The sequence below is a fragment of the Trichomycterus rosablanca genome, chromosome 2 (assembly GCF_030014385.1).
Source record: "Trichomycterus rosablanca isolate fTriRos1 chromosome 2, fTriRos1.hap1, whole genome shotgun sequence".
Taxonomy (NCBI): domain Eukaryota; kingdom Metazoa; phylum Chordata; class Actinopteri; order Siluriformes; family Trichomycteridae; genus Trichomycterus; species Trichomycterus rosablanca.
Window position 1 is genome coordinate 43,485,843 of NC_085989.1, and position 25,736 is coordinate 43,511,578.

The window sequence follows — 25,736 nt, forward strand, 5'->3', positions numbered from 1 at the left end:
TCGCAATCTACTTTTTAAAGTTTGGCATCATCATTTTTCAGTCATTCAGCACTACAGAGTAAGCGATTGAAAAATCACACTGATGGAAAATATCTGCTGATACCAATTCTCAAGCAGGTTTCCAAGTGTTCTGGTGGACTGATATTTAGACTTTATTATTTTAATGTGGGAAATATGTGGCACATTTTCTTACGTTTGGATACTTTTCCTCAGCCAGCAGTTCCAAAATTCAGCCCAGAGAGATTGAAGGGTTAAAATTTCATTGTGATCAACATATTGGGCACCCTTGCTATATACTATATGGTTGAATATACAGTATATTGACAGAATCTCTGATTTGTTAATTTCCTTAAAACTTTATTTAACTGACAAAGGTACAAAGCAAACATTCTGAATGTTTTACTGACCCACATTTTATATTTAAAAAAATATAAACAAATAGAATTAGATGCCTGCAACACAATTAAAGTTGCTACAGAGGTGTGTTTAGCACTGTTACATCACCCTTCTTATTAAATACAATTCATTTGGGCATTGGGGACACTAATATTTGAAGATTTGCAAGTTATTTTTTCGATTTATGCTTGATACCAGACTTCAACTGTTTAACTATCAGTGGTTACTGTTGCCTGATTCTCTTCTTCATGATACATCATTCATGATGTTTGTTTGTTTGGTTATATTCATGACAGAAATGGTAGTTACTCATTACACAAGATTCATCAGTTCACAAGGTTATCACAGTCATGGACAATGTTGTATCTCCAATTCACCTCACTTGCATGTCTTTCTACTGTGGGAGGAAACCGGAGCACCAGGAGAAAACCCACTCAGACACAGGGAGAACATGCAAACTCCACACAGAAAGGACCCGGACCGCCCCACCTGGGGATCAAACCCAGGACCTTCTTGCTGTGAGGTGACAGTGCTACCCACTGAGCCACCATGCCACCCCCATCATTCATGAAGAGAATAAACAAATCACAGATTCTTGTTTTTATTGTAGTTTACAAAATGTCCCCAACTTTAGTAAAAATTAGGTTAAGGTTCAGGTGTTTTAGTCACACCCATTCCTGACAGGTATATAAAATACATTTGATAGCCACCAAATGAGGTAGGGGCCTTGGGACAGGTTGTTTCAATAGGCGTATGATAGAAGTTATGCATTAATTTTACACAAATGGTAGTTATGGTATTGTCAGATAATTTGTTTGTGCTTTGCAGGTCTGAAAACCATCGTCGGCGCACTGATTCAGTCGGTGAAGAAGTTGGCAGATGTCATGATCCTGACTGTATTTTGTCTTGCCGTCTTTGCCCTCATTGGCTTACAGCTGTTTATGGGAAATCTGCGCAACAAGTGTGTTGTATGGCCTCCTAGATATGAGACCAACTTGACTAACATGAACTACACAAATGGCACTTTTGACTTCACGGACTACATCAACAATCAAGGTAAGTAGTAGCCTGTGGAAGTGTTTGCTAACAAAACTTACATTCGAAGTTTAAAGGATTAAGCATGACATCAGCTTGTAGGAACAATGTTTATCATTACAGTTTATAATGGCAGACTTTTTGCAATGGTCAATTTTTGTGACCCAATGATTGAAATGAAATTTGTTGTGAGTTTTTTTTTAAATAGGTTAAAATAAACAAAATCCAAAAATGTTGGGACAGAAGATAAAAGTCTTTACCTTAATAACTTTAAATTTTGATGAAGATTGATTCTTGCACCATGTTCCAAAAGACTATAAGGCTGGAAAGTTTGTGGAATGATGGAAATACACCTGGATATTCCCCAGATAACAGCTACTATGAACACAAAGGCTTAGTTGTTGACTTTTTGACCAAGGATAGGTTGAGGTTTGACAATAGTTTCAAATGGCTCAAAAGAACGTTTCTTAAGGCATGACTGTAAGAAATCTACATGCCATAATATTATCAAAACAATTCATAAATAATGCAAACCAGCATTAAATAATCTTTGATTCCTCAGATAGCACTGCGTTAAAAACTGACATTTATTCTGTAATGAATATAACCACATGCACACAGATATAGTTAGGAAAACCCTGGATGTACAAATGCAAAATAAAATAAAATAAAGTCTTATTTAAAATCCACAAATAAAATAAAATTATATCAAGAACATACAGGAATGTGTGCTGTGGTCTGAAGAAACTACCTTTCATACTGCTGGAAGTTGTGTTACCCTGGTTAAAATATAAAAGATATATCCTTATTGACACCAACGCAGTTCAAAAGCCCATGTCTTATGTTATAAAATGTTAAGAGATCTGGAAAGGCACCATTAATGCTCATGGGTACATACACATTTAGCATCACATACAGATACTTAGACCTTAATCATTTGAAGCAAGAATGGAAAATTTCAACATCCTGTGTCCTCAGTTTCCAACCGTTACAAAGCGTTCCTGAAAGAAAGTAGTAAGCATGTCCCATTCCAACATTTTTAGAGTCTGTTACAGCTACTAAATTCCGAATAAGTGTATATATACACCAAAACATTAAAGGTAATTAGTTACATTATAAACATTAAATATCGTTGTACTGTGCTATAGAATGCAGATCAAAATGTATTTGCATGCCATTGCTGTTTGTTTATTTACATTTTTAATTTTGTCCCAACTTTTTAGGATCTAGTTTTGTACATACTCAACATTATTTTTTATTAATATCTCGCAACAGATTTTTTCTTACCTTGATCAACCACTCTTTATCAAGGATAAGGATCTTTGATGGCTTTAATTGCCAGAATTGGAGTTGGACCAGATTTGTTCGTTTTTTTGCCACATAGACTCAACAAATATTCCCTGTAAGACATTTTTTACTACTTAACTTTTCAAACTTTTAAGCATAAATAATTTTTTTTGTTTATTGGAAAAAATCTAAATGCTTTTATATACGTTTTCCTTAGCCAGTATTGGTGGGATTTCTTTTTTAGTGTCTGCAAAAAAACTTAAATAAATAATGAATTAATAATAATAATAACACATTAAAGTTCACTCATATACTGTAGTTCACTCATCAAGAAAAGAGTGTTTGACATCCCAACTATTTTTCTCTGTTATAAAAGGTCATGGTAGGTTTTAATGTTGTGATAGTTGTGATACCATGACTTTTGATAGTAAAGTACGAAAAATTAAAAAAAAACTTCTTGAGTCGTTTCTGTATGTGTGTATAACTAAAAGCATTAACAGAAAACTACTAAAAGCATTAACAGAGTGTTTGTATTCATGTCGCTCACTGCACTATATTCCATGTTGTTTTTTTTCTGTGCAGATAACTACTACTTTCTGCCTGGTACGCATGACGCGCTTCTCTGTGGAAACAGCTCAGATGCTGGGTATGTGACCCTGTTCACACCTAGTTGTTGTCCTTAATCTGCATTGCATATGATTCACATATGAACTCTCCTCGTGCAGGTGACTGCACAAAAGTTGCGGCGCTCCTCAGTCAGCAGTGGAGGGTTGTATCGGTAGAGGGTTAGCATAATGCAATTAGGGAAATTGTATAGGACTAGATTGGGGAGACAATTGGGGAGAAAATTGCAAAAAAAGTAGATTAGTAGTGTGGATGTACTTTTTTACTTGATTAATTCTCCTGACTGAAAAGTAAACTGAGACTTATTAATATTTTGTAAATTAGTGTGTTGTTAATTGGACATATATCCAATATCCCTATGGAAAGTAACATGCTCTTGCTATGGATGCATTGTAAAAAGTAATTATATTATCTACCTTTTACAGACAAGAATCAAATTGAAACAAACATTAGCAATGAACGTTCAGTGTGAAGTTTGAATGTACATATAATACTGTTGAGTTTCCTATGTCCTACGACTGATAGGAGATGTCCTGAAGGATACTTGTGTATGAAGGCCGGTAGGAATCCAAACTATGGCTACACCAGCTACGACAACTTTGGTTGGGCCTTTCTCTCTCTCTTCCGCCTTATGACTCAAGACTTCTGGGAAAACCTGTTTCAGCTGGTTTGTACATCTACATTTTCTAAACTTGTAGTCTTTTAACATTTATTAAATTTTTCTGCTCAATATGTTGTATTTCTGCTTCATTATGCTTCACTGACGGAACTGTGAGATTACTATGTGAGTACTGAATCATGTATACATTCCAAACTCAAATCAGTCAAAGGCAATGAGGAATACCAAACAATATTTTAAGTCCTATGGTGTTCTCTGATGCTCAGAAACCTTTGCATGATCTGCTATAATGTACGTACAACCCCAAATCAGAAAAAATTGGGACAGCATTCTTACATTTACTTTGATTTTTATTTTATTGCAGACAGGATGAACCTGTGATATTTCATGTTTTGTCTGGTCAACTTCGACGCTGCTTCTGGACATGGTTAACATAAGGCTTCTTTTTTGCACAGTAAAGTTTTAAGTGGCATTTGTGCATGTAACTCTGTATTGTAGTGCTTGACAAAGGTTTGCCAAAGTAATCCCTCACCCATGTGGTTATATCATCTATTGTTGAGTGGTGGTTCTTGATGCAGTGCTGTCTGGGGGATCGAAGATCACAGGTGTTCAGCTTAAGCTTGCGCCCTTGGCCTTTACGTACTGAAATTCCTCCTGATTTCTTGAATGGTTTAATGATATTATGCACTGTAGAGGGAGAAATGTGCAAATCACTTCCAATCTTTCTTTGAGGTTCATTTTTCATAAACATTTCAGTCATTCTCTCACGCATTTGTTGACAAACTGGAGATCCTCTGATCATCTTTGTTCCTGATCATGACTTTCCTGGATGCTGCTTTTGTAACAAACCATGATTACAATCACCTGTTGACATCACATCATTATGTAGTATTTTTCACCTCATTACTAGCCCTTAATTGCCTCCGTCCCAACTTTTTTTGGAATGTGTTGCAGGCCTGAAATGGTGGAATGGAGGGATATTAATAAATGGAATTAAGTTGAGCAGACAAAATATGAAATATCTTGGGTTCAAACTGTCTGCAATTAAATAAAAGTCAAAGTAAATGTAAGGAACACTGCATTTTAATTTTATTTGCGTTTACCATACTGTCCCAACTTTTTTCTGATTTGGGGTTGGGGTTGTAATTTAGCATGCATATTCAGTATATTCAAGCTTTAAAATGTCTAGAAAAAAATGACCATTGTTTAAAAATAAATAAAAACTTTGGAATTTGTTCAAAATAAAGTATACATGAATATCCACATCAAGTACAGTGGTGTGAACAAGTAAAGGTTTTGTGTCTAGTTTCCTGATATTGCTTATTATCCCAATTAATAACTGGGGTTAAACAAAACATGGCATTGCACAAAGGGAACTCGTAACACATTTACACAAAACATAATCCTGTTTTTATTTTTTTAAGCACAAATTTATCCAACACACATACCATACTTAGTCATTTGTACTTCATAGCAGTTTAATAACGGGTGTGACCGTAAGTAAAGCTGAATTGAATTTGAAGATATATTTTCCAAAAGCTCTTTTGGATTTTTCTTAGATTAAGGGATACTGTCAATTTATAGACTTCAAGAAAACAGGTTAACTTCAGGATCAAGATGAGAGGCATTAATTTACATTAAGGTTGGCTAAAATCCAGCTTGAATGTGTTCAATTAATGAAATTGGCAAGTAACTTTAAAAGGGGGTGTGCACGCTATATAACTATAAATTATTCGTAATTATTTGGGCGACTTAGGAATAATCATTGTTGTTCCTGAAGCACTGCAGTGACACAAACATGGTAACAACATGGTAGTGTGTGTTATTTTGGTATGAGTGTAGAGATATTCAAGACTAAAGTGGTTTTTTTGCATGCACAATGTCTGTTAATCCTTTTCAGTGGACACTTTCTAATCGGACACTACATATTTCTTTTTTATATATTTTCTATATGCATTTTCTCCCCTTTTTTTTCCTTTTAGCGCATCCAATTACCCGATTCCCGATTAATCCCCGCTCTGACTGAGGAGAACGAAGCTAACCCATGCCCCCTCCAACACATGGGCAGCATGTCGTATGCATTTTGTCACCAACACTTTGATGAGTGCAGTGCAGATCAGCACTGTGTACGGAGAGACACACCTTGACAGCACTCTTTTCCCATCTCTGTGCAGCCAGCAGAGGTCATAATTGCATTAGTTATGAGAGAGACCATATTTGGCTTAATCCCACCCCTATCTGAACAACAGGCCAATCGTTGTTCATGTGGCCACTCAGCCCAGACGGCAGGCAGAGCTAAGATTCGATACGATGTATTCGTGATCCCAGTTTTTTACTGCTGTGCCACCTGAGCAGCTCACACTGCATATTTCTGATTGGATGGCAGTTCTCCTTCCAGCATTACATTTTACATTTACATTTTACATTTTCGGCATTTAGCAGATGCTTTTTTCCAAAGCGACTTACAGTACTGTGACAGTATACTGTCTAAACAATTGAGGGTTAAGGGCCTTGCTCAAGGGCCCAACAGTGGCAACCTAGCAGTAGTGGGGCTTGAACCAGCGACATTTGGATTACTAGTCCAGTACCTTAACCACTAGGCTACAACTGCCTACAACTGCATTAACACTGAGGTGTTCAAAAATCTCAACAACACTGTTGCAACTGATACACTTGTATCAGAACACACACTACCATGTTATTACTATGTTAGTGTTATTGTAGTGCTGAGAATGATTCACCACCCAAATAACTTATGATTAGTGGGGGTAATAAGGGGGTTTCTATAAATTGGTAAATGAGGTACATGAGGTGACAAAGTGTACAGAGCAACAAATGGGCCAGTCAGTCAAAAGTTCATCTGTATAATAGATTCGACTTATCAAATAATCAATGAATGTACAAGCCAGATAGGTGCACTTAAAAAGTGATTGGTGATTGTAGCTATAAGGACAGCTTTTATTTGTTTGGGGGTGTATATTTGAAGAAGGAGGTATTTGTTTGTGGGAGGGGGTATATTTGGGGGCTGTTAGATACCACTATCTTAACTGTTTGTGTTAGAATGTATCCTAAAATGCACCTCTAAAAAATAACCACATTTAGTGATGTACGATAATGAATTCCATGATGCTGTTATGTTTTATTCAGACTCTCCGGGCAGCAGGGAAGACCTACATGATCTTCTTTGTAGTTATCATCTTCTTAGGCTCCTTTTACCTGATCAACCTGATTTTGGCTGTTGTGGCCATGGCATATGCCGAGCAGAATGAGGCCACGATAGCTGAAGCTAAAGAGAAGGAGGAGGAGTATGCAAGGATAATGGAGCAGCTCAAAAAGCAATCTGAGGCAAGCATGCTGTTCTCATGCCAGTTGTTTATATTATCAGATTTTCATTGGTTAGAACATTTATTTTGATAAAAACTTGTTGTTTTTATTATTATTATTATTGAAACTTCTGTGAAGCCATTTATTTCAGACCAGTGCAATATGGGACAATATAAAATATTAAAAAATTTTGCATTTAGCAGACACCTTTATCCAAAGCGACTTACAGTACTCTGATAGTATAATGTCTAAGCAATTGAGGGTTGAGGGCCTTGCTTAAGGGCCCAACAGTGGCAACCTGGCAGTGGTGGAGCTTGAACCGATGACCTTTCAATTACAAGTCCAGTTCCTTAACCACTAGGCTACAACTGCCCTAAATATTGAAAGACTATAGGCGAAAATAGAATATAGGTGGCTTGGTGCATGGCACTGTTGCCTCACAGCAAGAAGGTCCTGTGTTTGTTTTCCAGGTGGACCGGTCAGGGTCCTTTCTGTGTGGAGTTTGCATGTTCTCCCTGTGTCTGTGTGGCTTTCCTCTGGGAGTTCCTATTGTCTTCCGCAGTTCAGATACATGTAGTCAGGTTAATTGGAGGTACTAAAATTGCCTGTATGTTGTTTGAGTGTTAGCCCCGTGATGGTGAGCTGTCCAGGGTTTTCTACCTTTCACCCAGTGAATTGTACCCACAGTGACTGTGAATAGGATAAAGCTGTGGTAAAACTGACAGTGAATGAATTAGAAAATATAACAGGTTATAGTACAAACTGGCTTTTTTATTTTGTGCTTATGCAACTTAATCAGTTTGAATATTTAATACTTTTAAGACATTCACACAAGTGTTTCATTTGTCTGAACAGCATGAGAAAGAGATGATTAATGGCAGCATGACCTCACTTTCAAGTGAAAAGAATGCTGATGGCAGTGCAAAGTATGATCTGGTTGACGAAGGAGGTGGTAAAGAAAAGACCGACCATAAAAACATTGTCATGAAACCCCTCAAGGATGGAAAAGTAAGCAAAGACATTAAACCAAACCATGATGTGTTACATGAACTCTGTATTATATATAATGTCTTTTTTTAGTCATGATGTCATGATAACAGCCACACACATTTACATTTTAGGCATTTAGCAGATGTTTTTATTCAAAGCGACTTACAGTACAGTTACAGTATATTGTCTAAGCAATTGATGGTTAAATGCCTTGCTTAAGGGCCCAACAGTCACGGGGCTTGAACCAGCGACCTCTGGATTACAAGCCAAGTACATTTACATTTTTGGCATTTAGCAGACGCTTTTACCCAAAGTGACTTACAGTAGTGTGACAGCATTATACTGTCTAAGCAATTGAGGGTTAAGGGCCCTGCTCAAGGGCCCAACAGTGACAACCTGGCAGTGGTGGGGCTTGAACCAGCAACCCGTTAATTACTAGTCCAGTACCTTAACCAAAGATTTGCTGTAAAATAAATTTTAACAGCAAACTATAGCTGCTGATCACTTTGTTTATAGTGCACTTTTCAGGGTTGTGTATTTCATGGAGGCGTTTTTACCAACTAGAAACACAGGCAGAGGTGCTAAAATGGATAAAGGAGTCAAACAGCACCAGAAATTCCATAATAGACATTTTTATTTTGCTCTGGTAAATGCTGGGATTGCATTTGCAGCTGAGGAAGCACACAAAGCTTTATCATTATTCAGTCAGTATATTGCTCAGAATAAGGTATCTCAGTAGGCAGCATATTTTTAGCCATATAAAGTAGACTTTATATAGTTTAGGCAGAATTGTTTCTAATTTCACTAAACTAGAGACCAAATCACAGTCGTTTTAAATAGCATTTTTTTCTTGTAACTATGTAATTGTGTACAGTATAACATTTAATTAAAAGTATTCTAGCTTAAAAAGTCCTAATTGAAATACTGCTGTGTTTAAAGTCGGTTGAGGTATCCGAACTAAATAGATCCAAAGGAACCGTGGACCTCATAGAAGAACCGGACTATCACAAGAGAAAGGCCAGTGCAGTGAGTGCTCAAAGTCATGCATTAGAAGGTAAGCTCCTGAAACTTTATTAAAGTCTATGAAGTTATGAAGGGCTAGATAAATACGTTTTGCTCAAAAGTGTTCATAGACTTGGGATTGCAATTATTTTTGTGAATGTTTTTTTCTGTGACCAAATTATTGGAACACTATATTTATAAAATATATCTATATTTTCAAGAAACATTTACCAATTTGATTTCTTTTTTAAGTTCTACACACAGTACACTTAATATGTGGTGTATGTTTCTAATTTGCCATTGTCTTAGAAGCTGCTGTCTAGAAAAGAAGTCTTTGCTTCAAAATTGGCACGTTTTAAGTTTCTGTTATCAGTTATATAATAGAATGCCTTTATTTGTCATATATGCACTGAAAAACCATAACATTAAAACCACCTTTTATTTTATCAGCTCCACTTAGCATATAGAAGCACTTTGTAGTTCTATATTTACTGACTGTAGTCCATCTATTTCTCTACATACATTTTTAGCATGCTTTCACAGTGCTCTTCCATGATTAGGACGCCCACAGGACCACCACAGAGCAGGTATTATTTAGGTGGTGGATCATTCTCAGCACTGCAGTGACACTGACATGGTGGTGGTGTGTTAGTGTGTGTTGTGCTGGTATGAGTGGATCAGACACAGCAGCACTGATGGAGTTTTTAAACACCTCACTGTCACAGCTGAACTGAGAATAGTCCACCAACCAAAAATATCTAGCCAACAGCACCTCATGGGCAGCGTCTTGTGACTACTGATGAAGGTCTAGAAGATGACCAACTCAAACAGCAGCAATAGATGAGCGATTGTCTCTGACTTTACATCTACAAGGTGAACCAACTAGGTAGGAGTGTCTAATAGAAGCAGCGCTGAAACAAGGAGATGGTTTTAATGTTATGGCTGATCAGTGTACATACAAAGGTGTACAGTTCAACAAGATTCTTTCTTTGGATTTTTTGGAAGCTAAGGTCAGAGTGCAGGGTCAGTCATTGTACGGCACAATTGGAGCAGAGTGGGTTAAGGGTCTTGCTCAAGGACCCAACAGTGGTTACATGGCAGAGCTGGGATTCAAACTCTCAGACTTTCAGTTGATAGCCCAAACCCTACCCACTAGGCTACCACTGTCTCCGTGTTATGTTTCTGTTCTTAGTTTTTGCAATAATGGCAGCCCCTAATCCAACACCTATGATAATGCCTGTAGTTCAGTCAAATAAGTGCAGTTAAACTAGCAAAAATATGTATGTATTTCTGACCCAGCAAATTCTGTCATTTAAAAAAAACACTATAAACTATAGATTTGTTTTTAAAGAATTGTTAATTTAGTCAGTAATTAAGCAGTTTTAATAATTTAGTCAGTAAATCATGAAAATCCCAACACTGCCATGTCACACTGCCCATTTTCCCAACATATTTATGTAAACCTTTGACCCCAATTATACACCACAGTACAATCAGATGTATTTAACCAAGGAAAACACAAATAACTGAAGACTGGTTATGTGAATGCATACTCTAGGAATAGAAAATAAAAACTTGGTAGCTTTTATTTGTAAAAAAAATTGTATTACACATTAATGTCCTATCTATAGCTCCTTACTCTTTCAGAATTAGAAGAGTTAGAAAGACCATGCCCACCCTGCTGGTACAAGTTTGCAGACATTTTCCTGAAGTGGAACTGCTGCGAACCGTGGATCAGGTTTAAAAAGCTGGTTTATCTCTTTGTGATGGATCCATTTGTGGACCTGGGCATCACACTCTGCATCGTACTTAACACTGTGTTTATGGCCATGGAGCATTACCCCATGACTCCTGATTTTGAAACAGTATTGAGTATTGGAAACTTGGTAAGGCACTAAATATGCAGCTATTGGCTCAGTGTTTGAAATTGTGATAAGTTCTTTGGATCTCAGGGTCATAGAGCTGTGTGTTCTTTTTTGTAGGTGTTCACTGGTATCTTTGCAGCTGAGATGTTTCTTAAACTCATTGCGATGGATCCATACCACTACTTCCAGGTGGGCTGGAACATATTTGACAGCATCATTGTGACAATGAGTCTCGTGGAGCTTGGCTTGGCCAATGTTGAAGGATTGTCAGTGCTTCGGTCCTTCCGACTTGTAAGTAAACCTTTATTCATACCACTGTACATTCACATTTGCATATATAAATGGTAAAGAGTTATACAATTTCACAAAAGGAGGATGTGCAATGATAATTTTACTGCAACATCTGAGTTTGACATGCAGGTGATTTTACCTGTGAGATGCCAAGGGCTAGATGTACATAGGTGAAAACATGTAGCACAAAGTGTGCTTTAATCTGGCCATGACATGAACATAAAACACATCTAAAATTAAAGCTAAGTTTAGTTACTAAGGCTATAACTAAAACCACACCATGTGCCCAGATTGCCTGTTCAAAGCACTCTGCTTGGGGTGAAGGGCATAAATTCTAGTTCAAATATAAGAGAGTTCAAGAGAGGCTTTATTGTCTTTTCAGCTATATGCAAGTACTCCAGGACCAGGGTGCAACACAGAACAAAAGTGCAAGACAATAGAATAAACACAGTGCAGATAAACAACAGTACAATAAATACTGGAGACATTTCTAATCTAAAAAATAATTAAGGGCGACAAGACTAGAGACAAGTGTAGTGTTGGCCAGTACATAGTACTGAGTAAATGATAAGTGAGGTAAAAAACATATTTTGATACATATTCTAGTGTGAACTAGTGGAAATGGTCAACCAATTAGCAATTAAAATGCTTGGACTTCAGAAAAATTACAATTTAGTAACAAAGATTTAAACTGTTATTGCATGGAAGCTCATGTTGAAACAGTTAAACAGTGTTCAAGTTGCCAGATCAACAAAACTACTTTAATAACATGACCAACTAATAAGCAAGATGCTTCCAACCCTGTCCCCTTCCTAAGTAAATTCCTAAATTGATGAATTATTTATTACAATTTTAACGTCATGTTTTACACACTTTGGTTACATTCATGACAGAAACAGTACTCGTTACACAATGTCAAACACAATCATGGACAATTTTGTATCTCCAATTCACACCACTTGCATGTTTTTGGATTGTGGGAGGAAACTGGAGCTCCCGGAGGAAACCCACACAGACACGGGGAGAACATGCAAACTCCACACAGAAAGGACCCAGGACGCCCCACCTGGGGATTGAACCCGGGACCTTCTTGCTGTGAGGTGACAGTGCTACCCTAAATAAATTAATTAAATGGAGACAGTTGTTTAAACTTCAGCCTGAGCTGTACTGGTACTGGTAGAAATTCTTAGTACATCCAGTCCCAAGTGTGTGCCAGCTGTGCTTGCATAAGAAAACTCAAGTAGAGCTGCTGGAGGACGTATTGCTTCTCGTATAAAACCTCTAATATTAATTATACAATAAACTTATTACACTAGTCCCTCTATTTCATGTAAAAAAGCACGGAGGCGAGAATGAAGAATTTGAGCTACACGCAGCGGGCATTTTGGTTGAACACGAGCCATTGGGGCACAGCAAACCCATTGGAGGACTTCACACCTTTGTTTTGGTAAATAGCTGACATCATACTGACTGATGCTTCTCAGTGTAAAAAGGAAATACAAAAGAAAAGATTTATGCCTTTGAGTTTTAACAAAAAACGCAATCAATTAAAAGAAAAAATTCTAATTTTACAAAATCATAACACACAGAAGTATCACTTAGTGTGGTGTTGGCAATTTTGGAAATACGAGAGTTGCTTTGCTATTATTATTCCATTAAGTTTATGCGTGAAGCTACTTTATTTAAATAAACTCATGCAAGTTATTTACTTTTTAATGGCTTGCTAAGTTAGCAAGAGTAGTACTTAAGACATACACTGATCAGCCAAAACATTGAAACCACCTTTTTGTTTCTACACTCATTGTCCATTTTATCAGCTCCACTTACCATATAGAAGCACTTTGTAGTTCTACAATTACTGACTGTAGTCCATCTGTTTCTCTGCATGCTTTGCTGCGGTAAAGTACGCTAGCTCACCAGAGTTGGGGTTTCGAATACATCGTATCAAATCTCAGCTCTGCCTTTCCGACTAGGCTGGGCGGCAGTATGAACAACGATTGGCTGTTGTTCAGGGTTAGAGGGTAAGAAAGTCGGATCATAGGTCCTCATAACTGGTGCGACTGCGGCCCCTGCTGGCTGACTAATGGCGCCTGCACAGGGCTGAGGAATAATGCTGATGGGGGTGTGGCCCTCCATACACAGTGCCGGTCAAGTGTATGAACTCGACTCGTGCAGGTGAAAAATGCTGTACTGACTGTACGTACCAGAGGGGGCGCATATCAGTTGAGAGGCGTCCTCAGTCAGCGGTGAAGGGTCGAATCAGTATAGAGGACGCATTCAGGGTAATTGGACACGACTAGACTGGGGGATAAAAATTGGGAAAAAACTTATAAAAAAATATATATATATAAAAAAAGAAAAGAAAAATATATATATAAACTCCATCAGTGCTGCTGTGTCTGATCCACTCATACCAGCACAACACACACTAACACACCACCTCAATGTCAGTGTCACTGCATATACCTGCTCTGTAGTGGTCCTGTGGGGGACCTGACCATTGAAGTACAGGGTGAAGGCAGGTTAAAAAGGTATATAGAGAAACAGATGGACTACAGTCAGTAATTGTAGAATTACAAAGTGCTTCTATATGGTAAGTGGAGCTGATAAAATGGACAGTGAGTGTAGAAACAAGGAGGTGTATACTTGTAATAGATTGGTAAGTGTATTTTTGACTGTGGGGGACAGAATTGGTAAGCCAGACTGACACTGGAGACAGACAAGAGGAAAGGAGCAGGGCCTGGGACCAAAATCATTGCCATACGCTGGTAGCAGAATGGTAATTAACACTAAGGCTGAATTTGTTGATGAATCAGACCAACAATACAGCAGGATTTATTGATTGTAAGGGCAGATTTAGTGGCCAATGGCAACAGAGCAGCATCACTAACAGAGACCTAGAGATAGACATGGAGCAAGGTGAAAGATTCCATTATAAACCTGAGGCGGGGCTGAATTGTAAGTCAGACCAACATTAGGGTAGAATCTGTGGTTGAGACCTACAAAGGGCAGGATCAGGGACTACGGTAATTTCAATTTGTTGCTGATTTTCTTTCTTGCATGGCATCATGGCAGTGTAAAGCTTGCTTGATTGTGGAAAGTATAACACATGCTCCAACAGCTTTTGATTGATGGCAGACCTGTTTTAGTGGTTCTGGGATTACATATGACAATCAGGAACAAATTTAAACTTGACATAAGGTGAGAGTTTTGTGGTTGTTTTCCTGTCCTTGGAAGGAGACCATGTTGACTCAAACAGGTCATCATCTGTAATCAATCATGAACACATACTGTATGGGACTGAATAATGTTGCTGTATGTATATTTGACCCAACATAGAAAACTATAAAGATTTGGAACTCATAGAAATCCCAAGACTACCATAAAATACAACCCCTAATCAGAAAAAGTTGGGAGAGTATGGAAAAAGCAAATAATAAAAAACAGAGTTTCTTACATTTACTTTGACTTTTATTTGATTGCAAACAGGATGAACCTGAGATATTTCATGTTTTGTCTGCTTGACTTCATTTCATTTATTAATAAACATCCATTCCTGCATTTCAGGTCTGCAACACATTCCAAAAAAAGTTGGGACGGTACAGCATTTACCACTTTGTAATGTTGCTATTCCTTTTCACCACACTTAAAAGATGTTTTGGCACCGAGGAGACCAAGTGATTTAGTGTTTCTGCTTTTATTTTGTCCCGTTCCTCCTGCAAACACGTCTTACATTTACATTTTCAGCAATTAGCAGATGCTTTTATCCAAAGTGACTTACAGTACTGTACAGTACTTTATTTTTTTAAACAATTAAGGGTTAAGGGCCTGGCTCAAGGGTCCAACAGTGGCAACCTGGCAGTGGTGGGGCTTGAACCAGCGACCTTTCCATTACTAGTCCTATACCTTAACCGCCAGGCTACAACTGTGGTCTTAAGATGTGCAACAGTACGGGGTCGTCATTGTCGCATCTTTCCTTTCAAAATTCTCTATTGGGGACAGGTCAGGACTGCAGGCAGGCCAGTCCAGTACCAGTACCCTTTTCCTTCACAGCCATGCCTTTGTAATGTGTGCAGCATGTGGTTTTGCATTGTCTTGTTGAAAAATGCATGGAGGTCCCTGGAAAAGATGATGTCTTGAAGGCAGCATATGTTGTAGAGCTTGATACAGGTTTGATAAAGTAACCCCACACCCATGTGGTTATATCAGCTATTGTTGAGTGGCGGTTCTTGATGCAGTGTCGTCTGAGGGATCGAAGATCATGGGCGTTGACCTTTGACCTTTACGCACTGAAATTCCTCCTGATTCCTTAAATCTTTTAATGATATTATGCACTGTAGTGGGAGAAATATGCAAATCCCTTCTAATCTTACTTTAAGGTTCATTGTTTGTAAACATTTCAATCATTTTCTTACACATTTGTTGACACACTGGAGATCCTCTGATCATCTTTGCTCATTAAAGACTCAGCCTTTCCTGGATGCTGCTTTTGTACCAAACCATCATTACAATCACCTGTTAACATCACCTGTTTGGAATTACATCATTATTTAGTTTTTTCACCTCATTCATTACTAGCCCTAAATTGCCCCGTCCCAACTTTATTTGGAATGTGTTGCAGACTCGAAATGCAGGAATGGAGGTTTATTAACAAATGAAATAAAGTTGAGCAGATAAAACATGAAATATCTCGGGTCCATCCTGTCTGACATCAAATAAAAGTAAAAGTAAATGTAAGGAACACTGCATTTTTACTTTATTTGCATTTTTCATACTGTCCCAACTTTTTCTGATTTGGGGTTGTACATTTCCTTTACAACAGTATATAAACATTTGACTTTAACTGTAAAATATTGGGCACTTTAATGTGGCATGTTTAACAGAGTTCTTTGAGTTTACAACAGTCTTTTTATCACTTTAAATGCTGGCGTCTGACCACAAATTAATATCTATCAATAATCTTGAAGTCATTTATTGTGTTTGATGTTGACTGCAGATGCGTGTCTTCAAGTTGGCAAAGTCCTGGCCTACCCTGAACATGCTGATTAAGATCATCGGTAACTCTGTGGGCGCCCTGGGCAACCTGACCCTCGTTTTGGCCATAATCGTCTTCATCTTTGCTGTGGTGGGCATGCAGCTGTTTGGGAAAAGCTACAAGGAATGTGTTTGTAAAATTGCTGAGGACTGCGAGTTGCCCCGCTGGCACATGCTCGACTTCTTCCACTCCTTCCTCATTGTTTTTCGAATCCTGTGTGGGGAGTGGATTGAAACCATGTGGGACTGCATGGAGGTGGCAGGCCAGTCTATGTGCATTATCGTCTTCATGATGGTCATGGTGATCGGAAACCTGGTGGTAAGTGTTTCCTTAGTCATATCCTTTTACCAAAGTCTAAGTTATTTAACAAAATATATGCTTTTACCCTATTGAAAAAAATATATTAAAAAAGGAAATATTTCTCAATGCAAGGATGCAAATAATTAAGGTCTTTTAGCATCTATCATACATAAGCTTGTAAAAGATTCAGGGAATTTAAAAAAATCTTCGATGCTGGGCAAGCAGAAATTACTATTGGATGTGCATGGCATTCAAACCGTTAGACAGTACTGCAGTAGAAACGGTCATGCTAATATGATAAATATAGCTACATGGGCTCTGAAGTATTTCGGAAAACCATTGTCACTTAATACAGTCCCCCGAAAGACAGTGGAAATGTGTGATGTGATAAGATGAGTCCACATTTCACTCACAAAACTGCAATAATTAGTGTCCTCAATTTGCAAACCATTAAAAAGTCTCGTTAATAGGAGAGCTGATGGAACACAGTGCTAAACACACCCCTGCCCCAACAAATGTATAAATATATCTTATATTTATATTACACATTTTTCTCCCAATTTAGCGTAGTCAATTTGTCTTCTGCTGCTGGGGGATCCCTAATTGCAGTTAAGGTGGGTATATTGCTGCTCACACCTCCTCTGACCTGCGGGCAGCCCTTAATGGAACCTTTTTCCACCCATTTACTCTGCACAGGCGCTTCTATCCGCCAATCATGGACTGTTCACAAAGTTTGAAGACCCCGCCTACATATTCCAGTCATCCCTCCCTGCAGGCACTGCCAATTATGTCCGTTAGATGGCGCCCAGCCAACCAGTGGCAATGCTGAGTTTCGAACTAAGGAGTTCAGAATATCAGCGCTGGTGTGCTAACGGAATATCCCGCTGCGCCACCTGGGTACCTGTCCCACCTTTTTTAAGTGTGTTGCAGGCATCAAAATCTGCATTTGTTTATATTTACAAATTACAATGATTGTGAAAACATTAGTAATCATTTCTTTCTACCCTGTCAGTTAAATAAAGATTCAATCAAATTGACAAATGACAGATTTGCTGCATTACTGCATTTTACAGACTGTCCCAACTTTTCTGGAAATAGGGTTTGTACCCAGGGTTTGTACCCTGGTTTGGAAGCTTTGCAAATAAAAAAAAATATTTGATTGTGGTTTGTAGTTTGCTGGGCTTTGGTTTTGTAGAATTGAGGTGTAAGGTTATGATTGTTAATGCAAGGCTTTAAGTGCCTCATTGATGACTTGGAGGTACCATGGCTCACCTGTGATCACCTCCCACTCAGTGGAGTCAGTAAATGAAATAATAGATACAGTAGATACAACACTAAAGGCTTACTGACAGTCATACAGGCACATCCTCACCTGGTAATACAGATACTGGTTACTACTGTGGTGCTGCTGCTCTGTGGACGCTATTCCAGTCCTGCATACTATGTAGAAAGTATGTTCCAGCTGAGCTGTGCATACGAATTACCACCTCCCTTAATACAAAAGAAAATATTCAAACAGTTGGAAAGACTTTTATCAGATAATTAACTTGTGACATGCTGGACATGCTTGGAACGCTCATGCCAGTCTGATATCTTTGAGCATGCTGGAGTAGATGATGCTCGACGTGCTTGGAAAGGCAAATCTGTCCTGTGGAGTGAAGCAAGACCATGTGATCCTCTCACTGGAAGTTAATTATACACAGCTTCTATTTACTCCAAGTATCAACTACCCATTTAAAATAAACACTGTTGGCTATATTTTTTTTTAGCTATTTCTAGAGCAATCTGATGATGTAGCAAAACTAGAAAAGCTAGACCAACAATAGGGTTTCATCTTAGATCTTTTGAAAGGTATATTATATAAATAGTCTTCAAAATAGTCTCCAAAGACTGACTGGAAACTGCCTGCTTAAATGCCCCTGAGCTCATCATCGAGGTGCACCTGGGAACAATCAGCTGGGAACCAATCACGATTTCCTCTAACATGTGCTCCTGAAGAGGTGGGCGTGGCAGGTGCACCTGAGTTCATAGAGGCTGGAATCATGACACATTTAAGACAAAGGTTTCAATATTAAAATGGAACTTGTTTGCAAACATAACCAATGCGAGTTATTTTACAGCTGCTAGCTAGTCAGCCTGTTTGCTTTATGATCTAAATTTTCTGCATAGCATTATAATAATATAATTCTAGACTTCTTCTTGTTAGTCAAATTAGTGTCTTTTTAGGTTTTAGGCATTTTGATTTGAGGTGATATCTACATAGATTCAAAATGGTACAGAATTTGTATGATTTTTTATTATTATTACGATTTACCAGCAGCCGCTCAGGTGGCACAAAAAGCTAGTACACCAGAGCTGACATTTCGAACTCATTGGCTGGGCAGCTACATGAACAACGATTGACTTGTTGTTCATACAGGGTGGGAAGCCGGAGCTGGGACCTCACAACTGATGCAATTACGACCTATGCTGACTGGTTGATGGTGCCTGCACAAAGTCGAGGAATAATGCTCTGATCAGGGTGTGGCTCTCTGTACACAAAGCTGATCCGCATGTGAACTCGCCTCGTGCAGGTGAAAAGATGCAGTCAATTACTGCACACAGAGCACGGCGTGTCAGTCTCGCTCTCCTCAATCAGGAGTAGAGATCAGCATCGGTAGAGAGGAAGCGTAATGCAATTGGGTAATTAGATACGACTAGATTGGGAGGAAAATTGGGAAAAATGCAATAAAAAATTTATCCTGGTCAGGGTCACGTTGGGTCCAGCTTTCCTGGCATCACTTGCAATGCAATAACACACTCCAGACAAGATGCTGATTCATAGTGGTGCCTAGGCAACCCAACCCTCAATGCATGTGGATGCCCGACTGGCCAGTAGAACCGCTGGGGATTTGAATCCAGCATTAGTGGGTTAGCGTAATCTACCATTGAGCCACCCAAGCCCTCTACAAGTTACAAGTTACAAGTTGCTCTGTATACGATCAAAATATGATTTGATCAAAATACTAAAAACTATTGAACTAAGTTCTGGGTATACTACTATCATGAGATGCCAGATAAACATGGGACATTTATATATTCTTTTATGACATCAACAAGGGTAAAGATACCTGTTTTATACTATCTTAGGCATCAAAGATGCACTATAAAACAAAAAGTAGTACAATGAAGTACAGTTTGTTTGTTTGATTAAAAAATACGAACAATGTTTTTACAGGTCCTGAATCTCTTCCTGGCCTTGCTGCTCAGTTCCTTCAGTGGAGACAACCTGGCATCATCGGATGAAGATGGTGAAGTGAACAACCTGCAAATTGCTATCGGAAGAATTACCAGGGGCATCGACTGGGTCAAGGCCTTCATCATCAGACAGATCAGATGTTTGTTCCGACTGAAACCAAAGAAAGAGGAGAAAAGCCATGATTTGGTTCAGATTCACACGAATCCTGAGTCAGAGAACATGTATAAGATGGAGCTGGAAAAACTTGATGGATCTCCTGCCATGTCACTGGTTCCAATAGCAAAGGGGGAGGTGGATTTTAAAACCCCCTATGATGATGAAAGTGCCTCTGAGAATGAAGTGAAATTCGATGAAAAAATAAAAGTAAGCTTTTCTTGTATGTAAGCAATCACTATTTACATTTTCCATAATATTTTATTTAAATATCTGCACTAATTTCAGCATACAAATACAATTGTACACATTTATTAAAATAAAACCTAAACACTTAATTATTAAAAAATAATTATGTATATATATATATATATATATATATATATATACACAGCCATAACATTAAAACCACCTCCTTGTTTCTACACTTACTGTCCATTTTATCAGCTCCACTTACCATATAGGAGCACTTTGTAGTTCTACAATTACTGACTGTAGTCCATCTATTTCTCTACATACTTTTTTAACCTGCTTTCACCTCATTCCTCAATGGTCAGGACCCCCCACAGGACCACCACAGAGCAGGTATTATTTAGGTAGTGGATCATTCTCAGCACTGCAGTGACACTGACCAGGTGGTGGTGTGTTAGTGTGTGTTGTGCTGGTCCAAGTGGATCAGACACAGCACCGCTGCTGGAGTTTTACAATACTGTGTCCACTCAATGTCCACTCTATGCGACACTTCCACCTAGTTAGTTCGCCTTGTAGGTGTAAAGTCAGAGACGATCGCTCATCTATTGCTGCTGTTTGAGTTGGTCATCTTCTAGCCATTCATCAGTGGTCACAGGGCCGCTGCTCACGTGGCGCTGTTGGCTAGATGTTTTTGGTTGGTGGACTATTCTCTGTTCAGCAGTGACAGTGAGGTGTTTAAAAACTCCAGCAGCGCTGCTGTCTTATCCACTCATACCAGCACAACACACACTAACACACCACCACCATGTCAGTAATACTTGAACAGGGTGAAAGCAGGCTAAAAAAGGATGTAGAGAAATATATGGACTACAGTCAGTAATTGTAGAACTAGAAAGTGCTTCTATATGCTAAGTGGAGCTGATAAAATGGACAGTGAGTGTAGAAACAAGGAGGTGGTCATAATGTTATGCCTAATCAGTGTATATACAGTGCTGATTTAGTTTTAAAGTAGCTAAATAGAATAGCCTCCAGTAAAACACAATTAGTAGGTACAAGGTGCAATTAGCATAAGGAGCTCAACTTAAGTAAACGGATCTGTTTTAAGGGACACAGCAGAGGTCATATGTCACTGCAATGGAGCGTGGGAAAAGTCACCAGCACAGCATGATTAGCTAACGTGTCCTGCTCAACTACCTGAACTCTTGGGTTCCACTTTCTTTGATTTCTTAGTCATCAGCTTGCAGAGCCATAGCCTAACTGTCCCTCCAAAACCAGCATATGGATTTTATACATTTCAAATCTAGGAGCAAAAATACTTCAAGGCCAATTTCTAATCAAACATTTGCTTAATTGAGAGGCATAAGTTCTGATTCATTAGACAACTGTTTGAAGCTATGTGTACAATATGGGTTGAATTACGCAGCTTGCATAACTTACTCTCGTGTGTCTAAATGCCTGGCGTGACATCAGCAGATATGGTTCTCCACAGGGAAGGAGATACATAGCTGAAGGAAAGCTAGTGGTGCTAGGCATTCTGGCCTGTTTCACTAAAATTTAAACATGATGGGGTCAAAATTAAAGCAGCATATATTTCATAATGAGTACAATTAGCTCATAACCTTTAACTAAATGTAACTTACAAAAAAATACATTTCTACTTCATTTTAATATTTACATTTACATTTTTGGCATTTAGCAGACGCTCTTATCCAAGTGCTTCCATAGTGAACATTGCCTTACTCTAGTTTAAGTAGACAACAGTCCAAGAACACAGATCTACTGAAACCCTGTTAGAACCAAAGATTTTATTTAATATTTTCTAACATGTTATTATATGTTAGGTTCTCTACATAGAATTATATTTCATTTCATTTTTTCATTATTTCATGTTATCACCACAAACTAAACTAAAAAAAATAGCTGGATGATGCAAATGGTACAACATTCTGCTTTGTCAGTCAGGTCTGTTTACTCCTTAAGCTTCAGTTACATGTTGATACGTCAGTGAAAGAGGAATACTATCTAAGTGTGGGGGGGGGGGGAATTATGCAGCGCAGTTATCACTCACAGTATCTTCTTCATGTTGCTAAATATAACTTCTTTTGAACTGAGCATGTAAAACCAGATATATTTTCGTACAAGATGTCCCAAGTGCTGTAGACACATAACAGTAACAGAAAAAATAAACCTAATATAGTAGATGCGGATGTATGACAGTTTGAACTCTTTGATCTGCCGTAAACATGCTTAATATACACCGATCAGGCATAACGTTATGACCACCTTCCTAATATTGTGTTAGTCCCCCTTTTGCTGCCCAATACGCATCAAACTGCGATGCACTGTGTATTCTGACGCCTTTCTATCAGAACCAGCATTAACTTCTTCAGCAATCTGAGCTACAGTAGCTCGTCTGTTGGATCGGACAACACGGGCCAGCCTTTTCTCCCCACGTGCATCAATGAGCCTTGGCCGCCCATGATCCTGTCGCCGGTTTACCACTGTTCCTTCCTGTTTGATAGATACTGACCACTGCAGACCGGGAACACCCCACAAGAGCTGCAGTTTTGGAGATGCTCTGACCCAGTCGTCTAGCCATCACAATTTGGCCCTTGTCAAACTCGCTTAAATACTTACGCTTGCACATTTTTCCTGCTTCTAACACATTAACTTTGAGGATAAAATGTTCACTTGCTGCCTAACATATCCCACCCACCAACAGATGCTGTGATGAAGAGATGATTAGTGTTAGTCAGCCTTAGTCAGCGTTAGTGTCAGCCTAGTGAGTGTATTTTTAATTTATAAGGGTATATCTCTCACAGCTTTGCAGAATCCCAACTTTACAACTTGGCACAGCTTATGCATACAGATTTAGGGCTAGGGTCCACTATTGAAAAGGGTCGTCTCAAGGCCTCTGGGTACTCTGTTCCATCATAAGGGCCCATACACCACAAAACCAGGTGAGTTCCCAGAAAGAGATAAGTGTGCTGGCATCGCACACCAGAGGAAAACTGGAGCAGACTGACCAGCCCAGTATCACGGTTATAGAGAATAAGCGTTTGCTAATAAAGCAGCTGGCAAGTGTGAGAAACTATGATACAATGGTACCTTGAAAATCAATGTTAATTGGCATTCAAAAAAAGCTGATTCTTACAATTACTCAGAATCCTGAGCTATAACACAAGTTTTAAAGTGAAACAGTAAGGAAAATCCAGATAAACACAGATCCATGTGGAGCTTTCAGAGTAAATATGACAGTTATTCCACACAACTGCAGATTTGTCTCATATGCACACTTTGATGACGTTGAACAAAGCAGCTTTTTATTGTTAATTTCAAATTAAATAAATAAATAAAAAAGAGCTGAACGCATTCAGTTTAAGGTAAATGTCTAGTTTGAATGTACAAATTTCCTGACAAAGGGCATCAAGTTGTAAAGATGTTGAGTTTAGGGCACATTGAGTTACAAGGTACCACTGTGTATAGAAAATGGATGGATGGATGGATGGATGGATGGGCAGAGGCCAGATGTTACAGCATGATATACTGTATTTATTAATGTACACTTATTGACGTTGACTTGAGTTTGCGATGCCTAATAAATTTTTGATCATCACCATTTTTTCGAAATGAAGCACCTTTTTCATCATCACAATAAAGTACAAGAGGAAAATATTATAAACTGTATAGAAGGTCCTTAGAAAATGTTCTGAAAACAGAAAGATGGGTATGGGTGGTGGGGGGTGCTGGAAGGAAAAACACTGACAGTCACTGCTTAGAGGTTTTACTGTACAGTCTCTGTATGGTAATTTAAGGCTAAACAATGTTGATTGTCCATGATTTACTTTCATTTATCGTCTTTTTTGACGCATCATTTAACGTCTCTTTTGGACAGATGAAAAGTGCAGATGATGACGCTTCATCAACCTGCAGCACTGTGGACAAACCTCCTGAAGTTGAAGAAGTAGAATCAGAAGAGGAACAAGATTCCGTCGCACCGGTGGACTGCTTTACTGAGAGTAAGATATCTACTACACTCATCATTCTGTTAAGTTCATGTATCTCCAGATAGGTACATGTGTTACCATTGATACCTTATTATTAGAAAAGTGGCTGTTCTGTAGCTACAGTACTGTTTTCTCGAAGCAGAACAGTGTAAGAGCCAGTATGGTATAGCATGTTTGATATGGCTGATCTATGAACAGTTGGTGTTACAGTAGTCATTTTAACATGTGCTTATTTAGTCTGCAATGTTAGTGACAGTCTTGATTTAGACAGTAAGTAGTTTCAAATTGGTTTCACTAATTTATAGATAGATAGATAGATAGATAGATAGATAGATAGATAGATAGATAGATAGATAGATAGATAGATAGATAGATAGATAGATAGATAGATACATACATACATACATACATACATACATACATACATACATACATACACTGTACATACATACATACATACATACATACATACATACATACATACATACATACATACATACATACATACATACATACATACATACATACATACATACATACATACATACATACATACATACATACATACATACATACATACATACATACATACATACATACATACATACATACATACATACATACATACATACATACATACATACATACATACATACATACATACATACATACATACATACAGACATACATACAGACATACATACATACATACATACATAGACTGATTCAACTTGATTGTCATTGCCCAGTACAGGTACAAGGCAACGAAATGCAGTGAGCATCTACCAGAACTGCAAATAGTAGCATTGTGCAACAAAAACAGAGAATATCACTTATACTTCTAGGATTAATATTAATATATAGTTATAATTATAGCTATTTACATACAACCCCAATTACAATGAAGTTGGGACGTTGTATAAAACATAAATAAAAACAGAATACGATGATTTGCAAATCCTTTTCAACCCATATTCAATTGAATACACTACAAAGACAAAATATTTAATGTTCAAACGGATAAACTTTATTGTTTTTTGCAAATATTCACTCATTTTGAATTTGATGCCTGCAACATGTTCCAAAGAAGTTGGGACAGGGACATGTTTACCACTGTGTTACATCACCTTTCCTTTTAACAACACTCAATAAGCGTTTGGGAACTGAGGACACTAATTGTTGAAGCTTTGTAGGTGGAATTCTTTCCCATTCTTGCTTGATGTACAACTTCAGTTGCTCAACAGTCCGGGGTCTCCGTTGTCGTATTTTGCGCTTCATAATGCGCCACACATTTTTAGTGGGAGACAGATCTGGACTGCAGGCAGGCCAGTCTAGTACCCGCACTCTTTTACTACGAAGCCACGCTGTTGTAACACGT

At 38.2% G+C, this 25,736-nt stretch overlaps 1 protein-coding gene across 2 annotated transcripts in view; it reads left to right on the forward strand.

Annotated features, from left to right (window-relative positions):
- Positions 1 to 25,736, forward strand: part of scn4ab (sodium channel, voltage-gated, type IV, alpha, b) — a 54,296-nt gene that overhangs the window by 14,637 nt on the left and 13,923 nt on the right. Inside the window, exons 7-17 of one of the 2 annotated variants that reach the window (XM_063016080.1) lie at positions 1,225 to 1,452; positions 3,301 to 3,364; positions 3,868 to 4,009; positions 7,109 to 7,329; positions 8,206 to 8,293; positions 9,224 to 9,329; positions 10,925 to 11,163; positions 11,260 to 11,433; positions 16,430 to 16,786; positions 19,986 to 20,369; positions 24,247 to 24,370. In XM_063016080.1, coding sequence (XP_062872150.1) covers positions 1,225 to 1,452; positions 3,301 to 3,364; positions 3,868 to 4,009; positions 7,109 to 7,329; positions 8,206 to 8,293; positions 9,224 to 9,329; positions 10,925 to 11,163; positions 11,260 to 11,433; positions 16,430 to 16,786; positions 19,986 to 20,369; positions 24,247 to 24,370 — 2,127 coding nt within the window. Of the gene's footprint in view, positions 1 to 1,224; positions 1,453 to 3,300; positions 3,365 to 3,867; positions 4,010 to 7,108; positions 7,330 to 8,140; positions 8,294 to 9,214; positions 9,330 to 10,924; positions 11,164 to 11,259; positions 11,434 to 16,429; positions 16,787 to 19,985; positions 20,370 to 24,246; positions 24,371 to 25,736 lie in introns of both variants that reach the window. The other variant, XM_063016088.1, reaches the window with a different exon arrangement.